General features: G+C 48.5%; 1 protein-coding gene across 1 annotated transcript in view; it reads left to right on the top strand.

Moving 5' to 3' along the window:
• LOC138360226 (mucin-13-like) overlaps positions 1-1,810 on the top strand; it is a 67,920-nt gene extending 66,110 nt beyond the window's left edge. Inside the window, exon 2 of the mRNA XM_069320163.1 lies at positions 1,176-1,810. Within this exon, the coding sequence (XP_069176264.1) occupies positions 1,176-1,810 (635 nt within the window). The remainder of the gene's footprint in view (positions 1-1,175) is intronic.
• The last annotated feature ends 22,854 nt before the right edge of the window (positions 1,811-24,664 follow it).

Below are 24,664 nucleotides of genomic sequence, written 5' to 3'. Positions count from 1 at the left end.
TAACCTGCAAGTACTGTTTTACCTAAACCGGTAACCCCTAAACGAGCTGTAGGATGGGGAATGTGCTTGTTTTGCAATCAAAAACATTCTCTGTACAAATGTACCAATTACCCTAATTTTTTTTATTTTTTTTATTTTTATTTTTACATGCAAGCATGCTTATAAGTACAATAAAAGGAAACAGTTACATCATAAAACAGAACAAAAAGACAAAGCACAAACGGGCAAAACTAAGGAACAAAATTACTAAACACAATAACGCCGGCCGGAAGGGCCGATCACAAAACAACAATAATTACAAACAGAATACAATAATTAAGTGAAACACAGCAGAATACAAAACAGAAATAACACACCAAAACCTGAAACATACAGAACAAGGCTACCAGCACCGCAAACACACACGGAGAGGCACCAACATAAAAACAAAAAAGTAAAAAATAAATAACTAACAATACAACAACATAATTATACAATAAACAAAAGGAAAAGCTCAACGGCAAAACTCGACAAAGAACATAAACCCAGTCCAGGTCACGCCAACAGCCTGAAGGGCACTCAACACCACACAAACAAGCGCACAAACAGCATCATAAAACCATAGAACCACAAAGCATAACATAAGAACATGACACCCACAACCAGACACACACAAACCAAACCCCGGACCGAACAGGAACCGGACACATACACACAAGCCACACAAAAAACCCACAACCACAAACCGGAGCACGCAGGAACCGGGAAACAAACCCGCCCCACCCACTCACACATACCCGACCCGCACCTCACACCCATGCACACTAATGGAAACAACCCACAACACACAAAGGAATCACGAGTGAGAACACATTCCTCAGAGACAAGACCATATGTCTCCGCAGCCCAGGGATACCGTCGCTTGTAGGCCTCCCAAATCATATATTCCCTGTCGGTAGGGGGACAATCCCCCTGCCGCTGCGGGCCCTTCATAAACTCGGGAACCACCAGATCAGGTGAAAACGGCCACTCCTTAAGCTCACTGACGCAAGTCGCATAACGAGGCTGGGGAGCGCAACCCACGTCCTTCGAGGTAGCAGACGACACCGCTGAAGCGTACGAGGGCTGCCGAGACGGCCGCGTCGCCGTACGCACAGGAGCAGGGGGCAATTGACGAGATGGCAACTCCACCGCAGGAGACACTGAAGAGACGGCCGGAGACGGAAGAGGCGTCGAGACCGCAGCCGATGAAACGGGGACCGAGGAAGGGGTTACAGAACCCCCAGAACGAGCAGTCTTCAACACCATCACCAGGCCACCCCGCTCACCACGAACCTCGGCAGGGGGAACCACCCCCCATGAAGAACCGGAGCCATCCGATGCAGGCGACGCACCTGAAGCAGGAACCTCAGTCACCATATCTGCAGTGGAGGCCGGAACACTGGCACGGGCATCCTCAGGCAAATGCACCTCCGCCGTCACCGTAGTACGCAACATAACCGGAGCCACCCCTCCGTCGCCGGCAGAGTCACAAGCGACGAAGTCGCCAACATCTGTCCATGCTGAAGACGAACGCCGAGAACGCTTAGGCTCGGGCCGCACATCATCCGACCCGGAGGCAGACTCCGAGACACGCACAACACAAGCAGGGCGAACCGATGCACGTCGCAGAACGGCAGCATCCTCAACCACATGGGGCACCAGGCCAGGCACAGGAGGAAGCGCCGGATCCACCCCAACACCCAGCACAGCCGGAACAGACGGCGAGGGTGCAGGGACAGGGTCAGACGCAGCAGAGGAAGACGGGGAAATCGAGCAGCAGGCAGTCTGAAGAACCCCAGGGACACAAGTCGGAGCAGGACGATCACCCGGCGACGCCACCACCTCTTGAGGAGAGGCGACAACAACAGGGGGCGCACCAGGCGCAACAGGCGACACAGGGGGCACATCCGGGGCTGAAGAGACGGCCACATCCACTGAATCCTCCTCCACAGGAAGCGGCGGAAAATCCACCTCACTGAAGAGGTTCACGGGTGCAACGGCAGGCGCAGAACAGTCAGCAGCCTGATGGCCCAAGAGGCCACAACGATAACATGTCCGAGGCTGGCGGGCGTAAAATACCCGAACGTTGTAGCCCATAAGCCGCACAGAGGACGGAATATCTTCCCGGAGCCTCATGCCCAGGGTGCGAATGTTGGTCCTCACACCCTTAAGTGGACTGGAAGACACCACGTTCACCCGCACACTAATCACTGTGCCATACCGGCCGAAGTACCGCCGTAGCATACTCTTTGGAAACTCCAACGGAGCCCCATGAACACTAACGTACGTGAGGGCACCACTCCGATCAGATAGTGACACAGTGCCCGCACCATCCAGCAGGGGAAATGTCCGCCCCTCGTAACGACGGAGAAACTCGCGATATGCCAATTCCTCGGTAAACTTCAATATCGCTCGACGAGCCGTCACCAGCTCGACACCATAAATGTCGATCACAGGGACATGAAGCACCTCACACACCACCGCTATCTCTGGGTACCCAGCCCGGCCGGAAAATTCGAGGCCCACAGACTGAGCCCGCAGTACAGGGGGGAGGGGGACCCCCCATCGTTAACTCCACGTCAGCACAGGCAGGCAGAGACACACCCGCCCTCAACCGGCCAAATTGGTAAACACCACCAACAGCCGGAGCGCCGATTCACCACGTCCTTTCCCTACCGAAGCTAGGGCTAGACTCTCAATTACCCTATTAGAGACACAAGAGTCAGACGACTCAAACAGTTACACAAATGTACTAGGTGTCTCAAATCACATGATGTTAATAGCTGTGACACCCCACTGAACACCTGCAATAGGTGTAGAAGGGGCAAACATCATGCTGCACTGTGCAAATTAGTTAGGACAAATTATGTCAATCCTAGAATAGGAGGTAGAGAATCTACACCAGTACAGTGCTGCAAGGTGCGAGATGTGTACAGCGTAATTTCACAAGCATCTCAAGTGGATGCTGCTTTGCCTACTGCCCAACTTCAAGTAAAGCACAAAGGAGCCAAGATCACCACACGTGGACTATTTGATCAAGGTTCCCAGAGAACTTTCATAACTCAGAAAGCAGCAGAGGCACTCAATTTACAACCAATAAGACAGGTAAAATTAAACTTGTCAAGGTTCATGATAAATCGAGGAACCCATGAATACTCAGTAGTTCAACCGCTTGTACGACTAGGCAGTCATGCCAAGGCTGCCCAAGCCATTGTTGTAGATCAAATACCTTTTGACTTAAATATTAAAGGTTTGGGGTACGCAGCCCACTTCCTGCAGGAACGTGAAATTAATTTGGCTGACAACAAGTTAACGTCTGACCGCCTTAACAATGTAAATGTACTAGTAGGAGCAGACTACTATTACCAGTTCATAACTGGACATGTTAAACGATTGGGGTGAATATGCTCCAATCTGCAGGTAACTACTTACTTCCTGGTAAAGTTCTGAATGTGAACAAGCCTAAGCCTGCCAACAATAACAAATATTCGCCGAGATGTTTCATAGCTCTCAGTGGAAAACCAGTGGTCCGTACTCAAACAAGTACAAGTCACAGCGACCAAGCCATTGAATCCACTGCAGACCTAGAATTATTCTCGACAAGTAGTAATTGACCACACTCAGTCTTCCTAGGTAAATTATAATGTTAGGCTAGAGAATCTAGTACTCCCTAAGTAATTAATAATATTAGGCTAGAGAATCTAGCACTCAATGCCACTGGCATTTCCTGAATTTAGTAATACTATGAAGTCATCAAGCAACTTCTATAATTATAAATTCATTAGGACCACTGGTCCACAATACTTGCGCTTAAGGTTTGCCAAGAAAACCTTAATACAATGTTTTCTGCACTAAGAGTTAGTGATAAATACTTGCATCAATTTTGTTTGAGTTGTTTTTCTTTCGTTTCTGCTTAATTATTGTAGGAACGCAGCACGAACAAACTTGCAAACTTACCAATACGTGAGTCTCCAGAGAACTAATAACCCGTGAAACGTTTAGGTTGGGAAAATGTTACAAATTATCTTGAATAGGATTAATCGTAGCAGTAACTTAATTTCCAGCAATCTTAGGTTTCCCTTTGTTTAATGCATTATCGTTAAACATCAGCATTGTTAATTAACATGCTTCATGAGCTCAATATAGCTCACCTTAGAATTAATGTAACAATTGAGTGCTTACTGTTCCCCATGCGAATACGAGCTTAATATTGCTCGCCATGACAATTGAACACTTTAATGTTCCCCATGCCACGAGCACTGCTCGCCATGATAATTGAACGATGCAATACTCTACCTCGTTAATTCGAGTTCAATATAACTCACCCTGTTAACGCTGTTAACGAGTTCAATATAACTCACCCTGTTAACATGTTAATGAGCTCAATATAGCTCCCCATGTTAACGAGCTCAATATAGCTCACCCTGTTAACTCTGTTAACGAGTTCAATATAACTCACCCTGTTAACATGTTAATGAGCTCAATATAGCTCCCCATGTTAACGAGCTCAATATAGCTCACCCTGTTAACGAGTTCAATATAACTCATCCTGTTGACATGCTTAATGAGCTCAATATAGCTCCCCATGTTAACGAGCTCAATACAGCTCACCCTGTTAACTCTGTTAACGAGCTCAATATAGCTCACCATGTTCACGAGTTCAATATAGCTCGTCCTGTTAACGAGCTCAATATAGCTTACTCTGTTAACTGTTAATGAGCTCAATATAGCTCAACCTGTTAATGAGCTCAATACAGCTACCAATGTTAATTCGAGTACATTTTGCTCACAATTAGCTTAGTCCCTTACTTAGGTAGGTTAGAAATTTAAACCATTTATTTAGGTAGGTTTAGGGACTTTAGTTAGTGTCAACTGAGTACTAGCCTAATCTGTACTCACAATTAATTGTAGTTGACTATACTTATAGAGACTGATTTAATAAACTCAATTTCATGTAAAGGTGATTTCGTATTAACAAGTTTACAGTGTCAAGCCTATGAGCTGCAATTCAATTAGCTCATAAGTCAGAATGACTAGGCTGCTAATCTCACTGTCGAATCAGAATTTTCCTTGATTTTAATGAATAAACCTTTTCAGTTCTCTAATTTTCCACTATCTTAGCTAGTTAGCAAATTAGTTATAACATCAGTCAGAATGACTACTGCACGGCAGTGCACATTAAATTCAATTTCCTCATTTAATTTTGAGGTGATCGTGATGCTGCGTGATGTTATTGTCTAGTAACTCAATAGTTACAAGTCACAGCGACCCTAGACAGTGACCTTACTGTAGTGCCATAGTCTCCTTGATCTTAAATGATCCAATAATACTTTACTGTATAATAATGTAGAATACAACTTATACAATATTGTTATCAGTTCTTAGGAACTTTTTCTGAGTTTACCTACGATTCAGCTACGTAATACACCATTACATGTCACTACGACCCTAGTTGTTGAGTTTATTGTAAGCTTTAGAGAGTTCCTGATTCCCGATAACTTAATCATTTAATGTTTCAATATTTAATACATGTTTCCACCGAGCAACCGCCCCACTAGAGCTGCTGCTCAACAATGCAAGCGGAAACTACAAGCCTATTATAGCTCTGACCAGGAGCAAATATCTTCCCATCCAATTTAAGTAATCCTGATAACACTGTGGTGTGATGTCAAGTAACAAAACAGTTACAAGTCACATGACCCAGAACATTCTCATCACAGTAGATTCTCAGTTATTTAAATTGTATGATTTAATTCTTAATTGTTGTATAGGCTATTAATAACATTATTTCGTCTAGACTATCTGAGAGTTTACTAGACTTTAAGACTTAGTAACATAAACATTACATGTCATAGCGACACCAGTCATAGAGTTTGTTGTAGGCTTTCTTAGTTATTAACTTTAGATAATTCATAATAACATGTTCCATTCAACATGAAATCTGCAAGATTTAAGTTTCTTGTTTGTCCTTGACGATTCCGGGACATCCATTATGTGTGTACTAACATACTAAAATACTAATATTAATACTAACTTCGGGATGGGTATGTCAGTACTCAACATTACACTGCGACCCGATAAATCTCCCCCCGGAGTTATGTTGGAAATTTCCAACACTAATACAATACTATTGTATTATTATAAACTAGTGTTAAAATATACTAATTACTGTAGTAACTAAAATTTACTAACAGTAGGGTTCACATGAACTAATTATTATAACTGTATAAGAATACTGGAAGTCTTACGAAACCAAGCACCAGTATTGCGTCAGATTCTACCTAGTTAAACACATTTATATCCAGTGTGTTAGAGAATTGAATGTGATTCTCTAAAATCATCAGTATTCCGGGTGATAATAATTTACGGATAACATAACTCCCAAATAATTCCAAATCGAGAGTTTTTAGTTACAATTGTTATCAAGTAATAAATTTACCGTCACGCGTGAATGCCATGGAGAAAAGTAAAATCTTCTCCATTTCTTGCTAACTACCATAAGACGAGAAAGTAATAATATTTGTCTCCCTAGAATTACAACCCAGTCTTTATTAAAGCATTTTAGCCGCAACTGCACGAAATAATATTATTCGTGATAAATAATTTCTGTGGCGAATGCGAGACGGGAGCGGGGAGGGAGACGCCATTGTGATTTGTGGCTTGAGGAGGACAAGACGCCTGAGTGCGGTGTGAAGTCACGTGTTGCGGAATTGAGCAACAAGTTTTGGTGTCAGAGTCTGGGACACGTTCCGGTGAAGTTGTCAGCAAGATTTAACCTGATACTCATCATAGAACTAGTTAATATTGTTCTACATGATCTGTTATGACCGGCCATCTAAAGCTCGTCGACATTCAAGCCAAGCTATCCACCACGTGTTCGCCATTGTGAGAGTGGAGCTTGGGACGCGGTTTCGGCAAGCCTCAACTTAATCTGTACCCCTCAGCTAAGTATATATAACTGCCTTTTGATGCATCATTAGATAATGTATATGTCGGGGCAGCTTGTCGTTACATTGAGCAACCTCAACAAAACCCATGTTAGTATTCTAACTAATTAATTTTCCATTTCCATGAATATAGATATTTTATTAGCCTAGTACAATGCTACGTAATATCCCTTAAATTACAGCTCGCGTGTGAGGAATCCACGAGCTGTTCCCTTACCCGTGTTATTCATCTCGAAGTGTTCTACGAGGAATTCCGGAGATCCCAAGGATGATTCGTAACTGATGTCTTTGAAATCGTCTTCAAGCTAAGACTTTTCGTATTCCTTTAATTATTCAAATTCTCATTATTTTATTCTATCATTTCATGGGATACTGTGTACACTGGAGATAATACGTGTTTATTAGAATGATTATTTCTAATGTTAATGATCCATATATTTACTGGTGATAAATCATCAATTGATTTCTTTAATTGGTCATAAGATTAAGTTATTACACAATGAACTGGTGCACGAACCACACTAGTTCCTAGACGTATATGAAGTTCTAGCAATAACCCCCCAATGTAGGTGTTTGAGGCTTTGATTCAAGTTAATTATCTATACAGCCCATTAATTATTTAAGTGATTATACTTCCGAATATTTAACCATAGTCACTGGTTCTCAATGGAGTTTCTGATAATCACTTTTTCATTAGTTTCCCTCTTTACTATAAAAGCGGGTGGTCCTTCGTAATTGATTTCATTACTTTAATAATTAAATTAATACAGTCAAGCCCCAAATGTCCCACAACCACACCACAAATAGTACACCACTACTGCCACACAATTACTAACTAGTACACCACTTCTATCACGCTATAAATAGTACACCACTACTACCACACCATAACTACCATACCATAGTAGTGTTAAGGTCGGTGGCAGTATCTGGCAACTGCCGTGGCGAAACCTTGGTCGACGATTGGCTGGAGTCTGGTGGTGATGAAGGCTGGGTCGGTGATTGGTTGACTGGCTGGCTGTCGGACTGCATGCTGGGTCCCCATTGGCTGGGACGCTGGTGGGCGGCTCCTCCTCCCGGGAGCTCCGAGAAAATGGCGGCTTGCAAGTAAATAATAAATAAATAAATAAATTTTTATTCTGGAAAAGTACATACATAGTTGATTTACAAAGCTAATGTTGTATTTATAGATAGAGCAAATACATACAATACCTAAAGCCACTAATACACATAGCGTTACAGGCAAGTTGAACGGTGAGGGAGCTCGACGAGCCTCAGAAGCCCCTCCAAACTTTCCCCTTTTCGCCCTCCTGGGCTAAGGTATGCTGAACTCTGTAGTTACTATATGAGTACTGGAACACTTGATGATATATTGGACTTGTACCCAAGATTGACCATGTAATATATCAATCATACAATGTATATATATGATGTAACTATATAACCTGAGCTTGTAAAAGCACCTTCATCACTTTCAGTGATTAAGTGCTTAATTGCACACTAGTTTCTTTATCAGCTACCTCACTCTGTCAGGGTAAATGAGACAGATGTATGTGAATGCATGTGTGTGTGTGCATATATGTATGTATATGTGTGTGTGTATGTGTATGTATATGTATGGGTATAAAGCATATATGGAAGCTGATCAGAATTACATTTCACCTTTGTGAATGTACATTAATGACACTATGTAAAAGACACATCTAACACATTATGTAGGACATACGTAAATCTGGGTATCTATGTATTTACGTATGTAGGTTAGCTTAGCATTTTAAAAGCCCTGAATCACATTCTGTGGTTGAGTGTTCAATAAACCCTTGAACTATATGTTTAACACATCTCTAACCCTGTCCATGGAGGACAGAAGAAAATGTATATATGCTGGTTAGCATTGTAAATGTCTGGCCACGTCTGTGGTAGAAAATAATAATAATAAAAAAATAATAAAAAAAAAAGCTCCTCCAGCTCTCGCAAGCTTCTTAATGTCATCATTGCGCACAGGACACAGATGAGATATGGCAATATGGTCATCACCTACACAACGCGTGACGCGACACTGTTTATAGTGGTGGTCCTGAGCACTAACTCTACACTTACTCACACTTTGAGGGCACTTCCTGGTCACGTGAGAGTACTGGTAGCACTTGTAGCACTGGCTTACCTCGTAATAACCTTCCATGTGTACTGAAGCAGGTGGTGTGTTGACGCCTAAGACCTAAATCCTGTGGTGGTGGCGGCGGCCAGGTCCGCTGCGGCAGCTGTAGTGAAGGTCACTTTCAAGGTGGAGCGAGTGTCGTTGGTGGTGGTGGTGATCTTGGCCGAGACAGCTGTCATGTTGACGTTTTCAGAGTTGATGTTGTCCAGGATGACGTCCACCTCGTGCTCGGTGATCCCCGAGCTGACTCTCCTGGCCAAGATGGTCCGTTCATAGAGTACAGACGTGGCGGCAGGTGTGAACAGGCGTTCAGGGTCGTCCTCAGAGGAGCCAGAGAGGACGACACCCTCGTCGTCCTGCTGGATATCGTCGGGTACGGTGTTGGTCGCGGCGGTGAGTGTTTCATCTCGTCTGAATGCGTGGTTCTCTAGGAACCTTAACTCTGAAGGTCATGGTACAGTGTGGCTAGTACCCGCGAGGACCCAGGAGCCGAGGCGAAGCGAAAATGTCCAAAGAGCTGGCAAGCAGGGATGGAAGAGGCACGCGAATGATTTAGGAAAACATGAAGGAGGATTAGGAGGTTGGGCAAAGAGGGGGGAGGACAGGGTAGTGGCCCAACCACTTTGGCTTTGAGAGTGATTATGGAGTGATATCAGTTGATATGTGAATTGATGGCGAGGGAAGACTGTACTCATAGATGATGATTTATTTTTTTGTTATTAATGATTGCTGGGTGCCAGTAGCAGGAAGCTGTAGCTGTTGCACAACAGGAGGAGAGAAGGTGCCCTGCGAGGACACAGTTCGTCTTGGTGCCACACCTGGAGAGCAGTGTTGTGGTGACTTGCAGATGTGTGGTTGGTAGGGAAGCTTGTAGGTGATGTATACAATGATTTTGTCCTGGTTGGTAGAGGTATTGGTGATTGATGTTGACTTGTTAGTTCATAGTTCGTGCCTGTTAGGTGTATAATGGATCAGGAGGTTCCCATTCCTCCTCACGTAGTAGGTTACTAAGTATCCTGGACCGTGACTGACTCTCTGTTGTAGTGACATCCTCCTTGTACTGTGGGGCTGGTCTCGTGTCTCATAGTTAGTAGTGTTGTATACCGTAAAGGGGTCGTCACCATGTGGTAAGTTGGTGTACTTCATTTTGTATACCTGCTTTACTGACAGTTTGTGGAGGCGTCTATTCAATGGTTCTATCTTTAATTGGATGTGGAGTCTGTCGGTCCGAATTTTCTCAGCAAGTGTCACTCCTGCTACAAATCTGAGTGCTCTATTTAGAGCCCTTTAAAGTTTCAACATATGACTGTTTAGTAAGAGCAAGCGGGATGTATGGGTATTCCAGAATAAGTCGAGTAAGCATTCTGTATAGATGTAGCTTCACATGTTGAGGAGCTTGCCTTAATCGGTGCAGCCGAGCTAGTTGTGCTTTGGCTAAGGCTTTGGCTTGTGCTTTCTTATTGATATACTCAGTGGAATTCAAAAGTCTCGATATTACATAGCTTAGAATTGTGGAGGAGTTCTGTACCTGTATTAACCTGCCACCAATGTTGATGACCCCGAGTGTACTAGCCCAGCTGCCCTCTGAGCACAGTTGAATCTTGTTAGGGTTTGTCACGATTTTCCAGTCTTGTTCCCAACTTGCTGTGGCTGCTAGTTCCTCCTTCGTCTTCCTTATGACTGAATCGTGTTTAGTTCCTTGGCCAGCAGGCATCGACGACACTACATGGATGACATTGTCCGCGAATTGAGTGATAATAGTGTCGTTATAAATAGGGCGTGGCAAATGGTTTACAAAGAGATTAAAGAGGAGTGGGCTGATGCACGATCCCTGAGGAACTCCTGCTGTCGGGATAAAGGCTTCTGCTTCCTTGTTGTTAAACATTGGAATTATTGATCTATGGCTTAGAATTATTTGTACTAGTCTTAGGAGGGTCCAGTTGTGGTGTGGTAAGGATTGCAGCTTGAAGAGCAGACCATTATGCCATAGACTGTTAAAGGCCTTGTTGACATCTCTGGTTGCTATTAATGCTGTCTGGCGCTGTTTCCTGATACCGGCGTTCTGCCTCATAAATGATGTTGATGGCATGTTGCGTTGATCTGTGGTTCCTAAAACCAAACTGTTTTTCTGTATACAGATGGTGGTACTCCATGTAGTAGTTAATACGATTTGACAGTATTTTCTCGAAGCACTTTCCTGTCGACTCCAACAGGGAGATAGGCCTATAGTTTCCAGGGACATGTCTGCTGTTGCCTGGCTTCGGGATAAAGATCATTTTGGCAGTTTTAAATACTTGTGGGTAGTGGCCTGAGACGAGGATGGCGTTGAAGACATTGAGCAGGGACTGCAGGTAGTTTAGAGGTAGACACATCAGTTGGTTGACTGTTATTCCTGACAAACCTGGCGCTTTGTTCCTCGTTTTCTTTAATACTTCTATCAGCTCCCGTAAGGTGATGGATCGGGTGGTCTGGGTCGAGGAGTGCGGTGTCCACTAGAGGCCTGCTAGACAGGTTCTCCACGTTTTCAGCAACCCATTGGTTGACTGTACGGTGGTTGTCATTGTTGATTTGGCTGTTGTTTTCTGTAAAGATTTTCTCCCAAACTAATCCCATGAGATTAGCCTGCAGGTGTGCATCTTCCACTCTGGTGGTTATTACCTCGTTGTTGTCATCAGTATATGTATAGCTGAGGTGCGACAGCGGCGTCTTTGATGATCCTAGGAGTTGTCTGATCTTTCCCCAGACTCTGGCAGGTTCTCTCTTGTACTGGTTCACTTGGTTGACTAGTGTACCCCAAATATGACTTTTGTGTAGGAGCATGAGGCCCAAGACTTCACGTCTGAGGAACTGAATGATATGGAGGGATGGCTGGCCTGTGCGTAGGCGCCTCACACATTCTTGTTGGTAATGCCTCATTTTATCCTTGATCTCTCTGGTTGGTTTGTATTGCTGAATTATTCTGGTGTTAGGTCACAATTGGCCATAGTTGCTTCAGTGATGCGAGTATGTATGGAGGCAATTACTGCGTCAATGTCCTGGACCGGTTGGTTGTCAAGATCAGTGCCAAGGAACTCCATATATGGGCGAAGTCGAAGTGTGGTTTAGATTGGGTCTAAATTCTAAAGGGAGATGCTTGGAGGTGGAGAATAACAGGTATGTGATCTGAACCCACATCACTACCTGGGAGTATTCTACTGTGAAAGATATTGCATTCAACATTCGTCAGTATAATATCAGGTTTTCCTTGGTGATTACCTACACAGGTTTTAAAGTAGGGACCCAAGAAGGTTAAGTTCCTCGCTGTCATGAGTATTATATAATAGTTGATCTTTGATGTCATCACGTCCATTGGTGTCATTGAAAATTGCTGCATGGTGTGCATTAAAGTCCCCTGCAAGGATCGTTGGGGCATTTCTGTTGAGCACCTTGTGAATGGCTCTCGAGGGGATGGAGTGCTGGCCTGGGGGGATGTAGGCAGTTAAAATAGCAAGTGGGCCATAATTCGTGGCTATTTCCACAGCTAGGGAGCATATTTCCACAGCTAGGGAGCATATTTCCACAGCTAGGGAGCATATTTCCACAGCTAGGGAGCATATTTCCACAGCTAGGGAGCATATTTCCACAGCTAGGGAGCATATTTCCACAGCTAGGAGCATTTTCTTCTTGGAGGTAGATGTTGGTGAAGAAGCAGCCCAGCTTGATGAGCACCGCAACACCTCTATTCTGCCCAGAGTTCCTTTCAGTGGTCGTGTATCCATAGAGTTTAATGTGTTGGTCTGGGCGTGCAGAAGTGTCGTTTAATAGGATGACTTCAAGGTGATAGTTACATGCTTCCAGCTCTAGTAAATATTTGTTGTTGAAAAAGTGCCTTATGTAAGTGCCTTATGTTAACTTGCATAATTGTAATCCCCATTAGTGTTTGGTGTTTCTGAAGGGGTATGGTGACCTTTCAGGTGGCTTCTTTTGCTGGCCTTTTTTCTTAGCTGTCTGTACAGGTTTCGTTTCCCTTATCTGGTGTGCTTCCCTCTGCCCCTCGCTTGTGCTCTGCTTCCTCCTCCTCTTCCTCTTCCTCCTCTTTTGCTACATCTTCCTCTTCCGTTTCATCATCTTCTTCTTCTTCATCTCCTGAGGCTTGTTCGTCTTCCACTACTTCAGTGGTAGACGTATCTGGCAGCTTTCTCAAAACCCAAATGTCGAGTACACAATGTGTCAACTTTAAGAAAGAGAAAACATGCACTCTCTAGAAAATTATATTGTAGAATGTCCCATACTGACTGACTTTCGCCCTCCTGGGCTAAGGTATGCTGAACTGTGTAATTACTATATGAGTACTGGAACACTTGATGATATATTGGACTTGTACCCAGGATTAACCATGTAATGTATCAATTATGAAATGTACGTGATGTAACTATATAACCTGAGCTTGTAAAAGCACCTTCATCACCTTCAGTGATTAAGTTCTTAATTGCACACTAGTTTCTCTATCAGCTATCTCACTCTGTCAGAGTAAAAGAGACAAATGTATGTGAATGCATGTGTGTGTGTATATATGTATGTATACATGTATGTATATATGTATGTGTACATATATATGTGTGTACTCACCTATTTGTGCTTGCAGGATCGAGCATTGACTCTTGGATCCCGCCTTTCCAGCTATCGGTTGTTTACAGCAATGACTCCTGTCCCATTTCCCTATCATACCTAGTTTTAAAAGTATGAATAGTATTTGCTTCCACAACCTGTTCTCCAAGTGCATTCCATTTTTCCATTACTCTCACGCTAAAAGAAAACTTCCTAACATCTCTGTGACTCATCTGAGTTTCCAGTTTCCACCCATGTCCCCTCGTTCTGTTATTATTACGTGTGAACATTTCATCTATTTCCACTTTGTCAATTCCCCTGTGTATTTTATATGTCCCTATCATATATCCTCTCTCCCTTCTTTTCTCTAGTGTCGTAAGGTTCAGTTCCTTCAGACGCTCTTCATATCCCATCCCTCGTAACTCTGGGACAAGCCTCGTCGCAAACCTCTGAACCTTCTCCAGTTTCTTTATGTGTTTCTTCAGGTGGGGGCTCCATGATGGCGCGGCATACTCTAAGACAGGTCTCACGTAGGCAGTGTAAAGCGCCCTAAAAGCCTCCTCATTTAGGTTTCTGAATGATGATCTAATTTTCGCCAGTGTAGAGTACGCTGCTGTCGTTATCCTATTTATATGTGCCTCAGGAGTTAGATTAGGTGTCACATCCACTCCCAGGTCTCTTTCTCGAATCGTTACAGGTAGGCTGTTCCCCTTCATTGTGTACTGTCCCTTTGGTCTCCTGTCACCTGATCCCATTTCCATAGCTTTACATTTACTGGTGTTAAACTCCAGTAGCCATTTCCCTGACCATCTCTGCAACCTGTTTAAGTCCTCTTGGAGGATCCTACAATCCTCGTCTGTCACAACTCTTCTCATTAATTTTGCGTCATCTGCAAACATTGACATGTATGATTCCACTCCTGTAAACATATCATTTAAGTAAATTAGAAAGAGGATTGGTCCCAGCACCGATCCTTGAGATACTCCACTTGTTACTGTTCGCCAGTCCGACTTCTCGCCCCTTACCATTACCCTCTAGCTATTTCCTGTTAGGTAGTTCTTCACCCATACTAGGGCCTTTCCGCTTACTCCTGCCTGCCTCTCAAGTTTGTATAGCAGTCTCATGTGCGGTACTGTATCAAAGGCCTTTTGGCAGTCAAGAAATATGCAGTCTGCCCAGCCTTCTCTGTCCTGCCTTATCCTTGTTACTTTATCATAGAATTCTAAAAGGTTTGTTAGGCATGATTTCCCTGTCCAGAACCCATGTTGGTGCTTGTTTACAAACCCAATGCTCTCCAGGTGCTCAACAAGTCTTAGCCTAATTATTCTTTCAAGTATTTTGCAGGGGATGCTTGTCAGTGATACGGGTCTGTAGTTAAGTGCCTCCTCCCTATCACCTTTTTTGAAAATCGGTACGACATTTGCCTCCTTCCAGCAACTGGGCAATTCTCCCGACATAAGTGACTTATTAAAGATCATTGCCAGAGGCACGCTGAGAGCCTGCGCTGCCTCTTTAAGTATCCACGGTGATACTTTGTCTGGTCCAACAGCTTTATTTGCATCCAGTGTTGTCAACTGTTTCATTACCTCCTCTGCTGTCACCTCTATATCTGATAGTCTTTCATCTTGGGTAACCCCTTCCAACAATGGGAGCTGCTCAGGCTCGGTAGTGAACACTCCATGGAATTTTGCAATCAGTACCTCGCAGATTTCCTTGTCGCTTTCTGTATATGCCCCTTCTGTTTTCCTCAGTCTTGTCACTTGGTCATTTACCGACATCTTCCTTCTTATATGGCTATGTAGTAATTTAGGTTGCTTTTTTGCTTTGACTTGCAATATCATTCTCATAATTTCTTTCCGACACTCGTCTTATGTTAATGTAATCATTCCTAGCTCTGTTACATCTAATCCTGTTGTCCTCTGTCCTTTGTCTTCTGTACTTCCTCCACTCCCTCCTGCTTCTCACCTTTGCTTCCTGACACTGTCTACTAAACCATGGGTTATTATATTCCCTCCTGCTTTTTTTCTTTATTGTTGGAATAAATCTCTCTTCAGCCTCCTTGCATTTCAATATGACTTGGTTCATCATACCTTGCACTGTTTTTCCTCTAAGTTCTTCCTCCCACTGCACTTCTCCCAGGTAGTCCCTTATCCTTCTGTAGTCCCCTCGTCTGTAATCAAGTCTCCTTTCCCGGACCTCTTGTCCTTTGGTCACAATTTTAAGCTCCATCATGTAGTCAAAGACTAGGGACACAATGGTCACTAGCTCCTAGTGGTATTTCATGTTCCAACTGCTCGATGTCTTCTACATTCTGGGTGAAAATGAGATCTAATAGGCTGGGCGTATCCCCTCCTCTTTCCCATGGTATCTTCTTTCACATGCTGTGTTAGGAAATTCCTGTCAATAACGTCTACCAGCTTCGCTCCCCAGGTCTCCTCCCCGCCATGGGGATTCCTAGTTTCCCAATCTATCTCTCCGTGATTTAGGTCCCCCATGACCAGCAGCTTCGCTCTCATTCTATGCGCTAAAGTTGCTGCCCTCTGCAGTTCATCTATACATGTCTTGTTGCTGTCCTCGTACTCCTGCCTGGGCCTTCTACTGTTTGGTGGGGGATTGTAGAGTATCAAGATTACAATCTTCTTCCCATCCACTGTCAGAGTTCCATGTATGAAGCTCGTGCTTTCATTGGTACCCAGATTTTCCAGCTCATCAAACTTCCATTTCCGCTTTATTAGTAGTGCCACTCCTCCTCCCTGTCTCTGTGTCCTTTCTTTTCTTATCACCTGGTAACCCTCTGGAAAGATTGCATCCGAGATCATGCCATTTCTTTTAGTTTCCACTATTTCCACTATGTCTGGGTCTGCCTCACTAACTCTTTCTTTTATCTATTCTGCTTTATTGGCTACCCCATCAGCATTGGTGTACCAAACCTTGAGACTCTTCCTAGAAACTCGGGTGTCAGAGTTCCCCCTTTCACCAGGGGTCTGGGGGGAACTGGGGGTGTCTGGGGGGCGAGTGGGGGCTGTGGGGGTGAATGGTGGGGGGTGCTAGGGGGGTGCCTGGGAGTGCCTGGTGTGTCACAGTGGGCGCCGGGCTGGGAGTGTCACAGTGGGCGCCGGGCTGGGTGTGTCACAGTGGGCGCCAGGCTAGGTGTGTCACAGTGGGCGCCGGGCAGGGAGTGTCACAGTGGGCGCCAGGCAGGGAGTGTCACAGTGGGCGCCGGGCTGGGAGTGTCACAGTGGGCGCCGGGCTGGGTGTGTCACAGTGGGCGCCAGGCTGGGAGTGTCACAGTGGGCACCGGGCTGGGTGTGTCACAGTGGGCGCCAGGCAGGGAGTGTCACAGTGGGCGCCGGGCTGGGAGTGTCACAGTGGGCGCCGGGCTGGGAGTGTCACAGTGGGCGCCAGGCAGGGAGTGTCACAGTGGGCGCCGGGCTGAGTGTGTCACAGTGGGCGCCGGGCTGGTGTGTCACAGTGGGCGCCAGGCAGGGAGTGTCACAGTGGGCGCCGGGCTGGGAGTGTCACAGTGGGCGCCGGGCTGGGAGTGTCACAGTGGGCGCCGGGCTGGGAGTGTCACAGTTGGCGCCGGGCTGGGAGTGTAACCGTGGGCGCCGGGCTGGGAGTGTCACAGTGGGCGCCGGGCTGGGTGTGTCACAGTGGGCGCCTGGCTGGGTGTGTCACAGTGGGCGCCGGGCAGGGAGTGTCACAGTGGTCGCCGGGCTGGGTGTGTCACAGTGGGCGCCGGGCTGGGAGTGTCACAGTGGGCGCCGGGCTGGGTGTGTCACAGTGGGCGCCGGGCTGGGAGTGTCACAGTGGGCGCCGGGCTGGGAGTGTCACAGAGGACGCCGGGCTGGGTGTGTCACAGTGGGCGCCGGGCTGGGTGTGTCACAGTGGGCGCCGGGCTGGGAGTGTCACAGTGGGCGCCGGGCTGGGAGTGTCACAGTGGGCGCCGGGCTGGGTGTGTCACAGTGGGCGCCGGGCTGGGAGTGTCACAGTGGGCGCCGGGCTGGGAGTGTCACAGTGGGCGCCGGGCTGGGAGTGTCACAGAGGACGCCACCTGGTGTAGGGAAGGCTCCTCTTCTGAGTCTTCATCGTGAATATCAATACTCTGGCTTGCTGAGGATGAGTGATCAGAAGGGGCAGGTGAGGCAGGAATGATTCGTCAAGTGACTGGGTGTTGGGGTTTACCATGATGGTGACACCTTCCACATGAGGGGTAGAAGGGTTACCTCTCTCTGCTGCGTTGAGCTGGGGAGTCTGAGAGAGGTGTTTGGTCTTGGGACTTGTGAGGTGGGTGGGACAGGGAGTTTGTCATATCTTGCATGGCGGTGGTTGTTTCATTTATTGTGCGTTCAGAGACCGGGGGTTCGTGGTGTGGTGACTGTGCTTGCGATGATTGTTCAGGGCTGGATGAGAATGCATCATCTGGGATTGTGACTGTAGGTAGATTGTTAGCCATCAAAAGCTTATTGATTGTTGTGGAAAATACGAATGGGTATTCTGCAGCAGCCTGCGGATGGTGCTACAATTGTTATTAAGACCTGCACCACCTCCCAAATCATCAGAAGACACAAAAGGCGCCTGTGACATTGACGTTGTTGGGTGAGTTTGGTCCACCCCCCAAGCATTATGCTGGTTAGGTAAGGATGTCTGCTGGGAAGCCTGGTTTTTACCTTGACCTGGCAACTTAGGGAATGTTGCAGCGTTCATATTTGGTGTCGTCTGTGACTGGTTAGGTCGTGAGGTTTGGGCCTTGTCAAGGATTTTCTGTATTGCTGCTTTCCTCACTGGACACACAGGAGATACTGCTGTATGTCCACCTCCACAGAGGGCACATTTTCGTCTGTCAGGTTGAGGACAATCTCTAAATTAATGGTGTTCAGTACAAATACTACAAGTGCTTGTTGTTGCAGGACACTTGTTCACCACGTGGTCGAAGCTGAAGCAACGAAAGCATTGCTTAATATCAGTGAAACTTTCTCTTGAGATTTGTTCAGGTGTTATGTACCCAAAGCATTTAAATCCCTGATCAATCACCTGGGTAGCATGGGCAGTAGTAGTAAACATTATCTTGCGAGTGGGGCGTGGGTTGCCTTCTTTGGTCATTCTGTGTATTTGTATAGCTTGTTGTTCATTGATTCTATTGATTTCGTCAAGCATATCATCGTCGTTGTGGTCCCTGGCTATGTGGCGATTGAATCGTGACAAACACAGTCCTCCCAACGTGGAATTTGCCAGTAGCATCGGGAATTACGCCCGCTGCATGGAGTGTAGACGCTTTATCGGGATGTAGGATTTTTTGAAGGTCATCTTCAGTTAGGAGCAAAACAACTGCCTCGTTGGTTGTAAGATAGGTTTCAACAGGTGAAACTTCAACATAGGTGCCAGGAACATTGGAAATCTGGGTTTCATCAAGTTTATAAGGTTCAACGAACCTTAGTTTGTCTTACTGGCATGATGATGATAGTGGTGTTAGCATGATTGGTGACTGATAATAATGTCTCCGGCCACCCCAACACGTGTCCCGCCACCCCAACACGTGTTCCACCACCCCAGCACGTGTCCCGCCACCCCAACACGTGTCCCGCCACCCCCAACACGTGTCCCACCACCCCAACACGTGTCCCGCCACCCCAACACGTGTCCCGCCACCCCAGCACGTGTCCCACCACCCCAGCACGTGTCCCGCCACCCCAACACGTGTCCCGCCACCCCCAACACGTGTCCCACCACCCCAACACGTGTCCCGCCACCCCAACACGTGTCCCGCCACCCCAGCACGTGTCCCACCACCCCAGCACATGTCCCGCCACCCCAACACGTGTCCCGCCAACCCCAACACGTGTCCCACAACCCCAACACGTGTTCCGCCACCCCCAACACGTGTCCCACCACCCCAACACGTGTCCCGCCACCACAACACGTGTCCCGCCACCCCAGCACGTGTCCCACCACCCCAGCACGTGTCCCGCCACCCCAACACGTGTCCCGCCACCCCCAACACGTGTCCCACCACCCCAACACGTGTCCCGCCACCCCAACACGTGTTCCGCCACCCCCAACACGTGACCCGCCACCCCAACACGTGTCCCACCACCCCAACACGTGTCCCGCCACCCTAACACGTGTCCCACCACCCCAACACGTGTCCCGCCACTCCAACACGTGTCCCACCACCCCCAACACGTGTCCCACCACCCCCAACACGTGTCCCACCACCCCAACACGTGTCCCGCCACCCTAACACGTGTCCCACCACCCCAACACGTGTCCCACCACCCCAACACGTGTCCCGCCACCCCAACACGTGTCCCGCCACCCCAACACGTGTCCCGCTACTCCAACACGTGTCCCACCACCCCCAACACGTGTCCCACCACCCCAACACGTGTCCCACCACTCCAACACGTGTCCCACCACCCCCAACACGTGTCCCGCCACCCCCAACACGTGTCCCGCCACCCCAACACGTGTCCCACCACCCCAACACGTGTCCCACCACCTCAACACGTGTCCCGCCACCCCAACACGTGTCCCGCCACCCCAACACGTGTCCCACCACCCCAACACGTGTCTCGCCATGCCCAACACGTGTCCCGCCACCCCAACACGTGTCCCGCCACCCCAACACGTGTCCCGCCACCCCCAACACGTGTCCCACCACCCCAACACATGTCCCGCCACCCCAACACGTGTCCCGCCACCTCAACACGTGTCCCGCCACCCCAACACGTGTCCCGCCACCCCAACACGTGTTCCGCCACCCCCAACACGTGACCCGCCACCCCAACACGTGTCCCACCACCCCAACACGTGTCCCGCCACCCTAACACGTGTTCCCACCACCCCAACACGTGTCCCGCCACTCCAACACGTGTCCCACCACCCCCAACACGTGTCCCACCACCCCCAACACGTGTCCCACCACCCCAACACGTGTCCCGCCACCCTAACACGTGTCCCACCACCCCAACACGTGTCCCACCACCCCAACACGTGTCCCGCCACCCCAACACGTGTCCCGCCACCCCAACACGTGTCCCGCTACTCCAACACGTGTCCCACCACCCCCAACACGTGTCCCACCACCCCAACACGTGTCCCACCACTCCAACACGTGTCCCACCACCCCCAACACGTGTCCCGCCACCCCCAACACGTGTCCCGCCACCCCAACACGTGTCCCACCACCCCAACACGTGTCCCACCACCTCAACACGTGTCCCGCCACCCCAACACGTGTCCCGCCACCCCAACACGTGTCCCACCACCCCAACACGTGTCTCGCCATGCCCAACACGTGTCCCGCCACCCCCAACACGTGTCCCGCCACCCCAACACGTGTCCCGCCACCCCCAACACGTGTCCCACCACCCCAACACATGTCCCGCCACCCCAACACGTGTCCCGCCACCTCAACACGTGTCCCGCCACCCCAACACGTGTCCCGCCACCCCAACACGTGTCCCGCCACCCCAACACGTGTCCCGCCACCCCCAACACGTGTCCCGCCACCCCAACACGTGTCCCGCCACCCCAACACGTGTCCCGCCACCCCCAACACGTGTCCCGCCACCCCAACACGTGTCCCGCCACCCCCAACACGTGTCCCGCCACCCCAACACATGTCCCGCCACCCCCAACACGTGTCCCGCCACCCCAACACGTGTCCCGCCACCCCAACACGTGTCCCATTACCCCAACACGTGTCCCGCCACTCCAACACGTGTCTCACCATCCCAACACGTGTCCCACCACCCCAACACGTGTCCCGCCACCCCAACACGTGTCCCGCCACCCCAACACGTGTCCCGCCACCCCAACACGTGTCCCGCCACTCCAACACGTGTCTCACCATCCCAACACGTGTCCCGCCACAGTTAATGCTGAACGTTTACGGATGGTTTGTGCTGGGTGTTGAGAGCTAAACATTTTGGTTGGTGTTGAGAGCTAAAGACTAACGAAATACAGAGTTAGGAGGAGGAGGATAGATGGTAGAGAAGAGATCGTGTGTGTTCCGTGGGTGTCTAAGAGAGTGTAAGAGAAAGTCAATGTGTTGTTGGTGATAAGAGAGCAGTCTGTCAAGTTGTTTGTCTAGTAAAGTTTCCCAGTAGACATTGAGGGCAGGAATGTTGGTACTCTCGTGAAGACTTTCGCTGGTATTGAACTCTTCCCATCGAGTGTTGGGAATACATCTAAGTGCTCTGTTTTGTATTCTCTGGAGATTTAGTAGTAGGCATCCTTCAGTCTCGGGAGACTATGGAGTTGCGCCCTATTTGTCAATCCTGGTGCAGCGTCTGGTGTGACTGACGAGGCCAATCCGAGAGTGGCAGTCCATCCCACACTGAGCACAAACGAAGTCCGATTCTGGTCTGTCTTCCCGGCTACCGGCTTTCCTTCTGTCTCTTTGCCTCCTATTCCTTAGCACGTGACTCCTCGAACTTGGAGAGACCTCTTTGAACAGACTGCCTCCAGGCTGAACGGTCTGCAGCCAGTGTCTCCCATATAGCAAGATCGACGTCCATGGCTTTCAGGTCCCTCTTGCATACGTCTTTGTACCGTAGCTGGGGCTTGCCTGTTGGACGCTTTCCCTGCATCAGCTCTCCGTACAGGAGATCCTTGGGGATCCTGCCGTCGCCCATTCGCACAACGTGTCCGAGCCAGCGCATTCGTCTCTGTTTCAGCATTGTGTACATGCTAGTGATTCTTGCTCTCCCCAAGACGTTGTTGTTTGTCACCTTGTCCTGCCAGGTGATGTCCAAGATGTGTCTAAGGCAGCGCATGTGGTAGGCATTCAGCTGTCTTTCCTGACGGGTGCGGAGTGTCCAAGACTCACTGCCATAAAGGAGAGTGCTCAGGACACAGGATCTGTAAACCTGAATCTTAGTATGCTCAGTTAGCCTATTGTTGGTCCACACTCTCTTTGTCAGTTTGGACATGGTAGTAGATGCCTTACCGATGCATTTGTTTAGCTCCGTATCAAGAGAGAGGGAGTCAGAGATTGTGGAGCCCAGGTACACGAAGTCGTGAACGACTTCCAGTTTGGAATCGGAGATGCCGATGTCAGGTGGGGAGTCCACTTCTTGTCCCATGACTTGCGTTTTCTTCAGACTGATGGTGAGTCCGAAAGCCTGAGAGGCCTCGCTGAAGCGGGTTATGAGCCGTTGGAGGTCTTCAGCTGAGTGGGCAGTGACTGCTGCGTCGTCGGCAAAAAGGAAGTCGCGCAGACACCTCAGTCGAACCTTCGTCTTGGCTCTCAGCCTGGCGAGGTTAAAGAACTTTCCATCCGACCTGGTCCGGAGGTAAATGCCTTCCGTGACAGATCCGAAGGCGTGCCGCAGCATAACTGCGAAGAAAATCCCGAATAGGGTTGGAGCCAGTACGCAGCCCTGCTTTACTCCACTTCGGATGTCAAAGGCATCTGATGTTAGGCCATCAAAGACCACGGTGCCCCTCATGTTCTCATGGAAAGATCTGATGATGCTGAGGAGCCTGGGTGGGCATCCGATCTTGGGGAGGATCTTGAACAGGCCATCCCTGCTGACGAGGTCGAAGGCCTTCGTCAGATCTATGAAGGCTACGAAGAGTGGCTGCTTCTGTTCCCTGCATTTCTCCTGCAGTTGTCTGAGGGAAAAGACCATGTCGATGGTGGACCTGCCAGCTCTGAATCCACATTGTGATTCTGGATAGACTCTCTCTGCAAGTACTTGGAGCCTCTTCAATGCGACTCGAGCAAACAACTTTCCGACAATACTGAGGAGGGAGATTCCACGGTAGTTGTTGCAGTCACCCCTGTCACCTTTATTCTTATACAGTGTGACGATGTTGGCATCCCTCATGTCCTGTGGCACCTCTCCTTCTTCCCAGCAGAGGCAGAGAATTTCATGCAGCTCCATGAGCAGGCCACCTCTGCAGCACTTCAAGGTCTCAGCAGGAATGCCATCTTTGCCAGGAGCTTTACCAGAAGCAAGGGAGTCTAGGGCATCGCTGATTTCTTCCAGGGTCGGTTCGCTGTCGAGCTCCATTAACACAGGCAGACACTTAATGGCGCTCAGGGCATCTGCGGTGACCACATTGTCCCTGGCGTATAGCTCAGAGTAGTGCTTGACCCAGCGCTTCAGCTGCAGTGTCTGGTCCTGAATCACCTCGCTAGTGGCAGATTTCAGAGGAGCGGTCTTCCTCTGGATTGGGCCGAGGGCCTGCTTGATGCCGTCATACATTCCCCTTACATTGCCTGTATCCGCTGCAGTCTGTATCTGGGAGCAGAGTTGGAGCCAATAGTTGTTGGCACATCGCGTGGCACTCTGCTGCACTTTGCAGTGGACGGCCCGAAGGATCTGTAAGTTGCGCTGACTTGGGCAGGCTTTGTAGGCTGCCAAGGCGTTTCTCTTCTCTTCGATTACAGGTGTCATCTCTTCCGAGTGAGCCTCGAACCAGTCTGCCGACCTGCTGGTCTTCTTGCCAAAGGTGGAAATGGCAGCGTTGAACACAGCGTCTCTGAAGTGCTCCCATCTTTTACAGGCAGTGACCCCAGCTGGGCCAGGGAGAGCTTCCTCGAGCACGTGTGCAAAATCTTCCACCTTGTCCTGGTTGCGGGTCTTGGTGGTGTCGATGCGAGGTCTGCCCGCCTTTTTAGAGTGATGAATCTTCTTTGGTTGCATCTTGACCCTGCTACATACCAGGGAGTGGTCGGTGTCACAGACAGCACTCTGGTAGCTACGCGTAATCTTGACGCTGGGTAGACTTGCACGCCTGGCAAGAATCAGGTCAAGCTGGTGCCAGTGCTTGGATCTGGGGTGTCTCCAAGATACTCGGTGTTGAGGCTTTGTGCCGAAGAACGTGTTGGTGACACAAAGACCATGAAGACAGCAGAGTTCTAGCAGACGTTGCCCGTTCTCATTCATCCTTCCTATGCCGAACTGACCCAGGCAAGTGGGCCAATTGTTGTGCTCGG

This window comes from Procambarus clarkii, unplaced genomic scaffold, assembly GCF_040958095.1.
Source record: "Procambarus clarkii isolate CNS0578487 unplaced genomic scaffold, FALCON_Pclarkii_2.0 HiC_scaffold_102, whole genome shotgun sequence".
Taxonomy (NCBI): domain Eukaryota; kingdom Metazoa; phylum Arthropoda; class Malacostraca; order Decapoda; family Cambaridae; genus Procambarus; species Procambarus clarkii.
The sequence above is the reverse complement of the archived record's forward strand: the minus strand, read 5'-3'. Positions and strand labels throughout refer to the sequence as shown.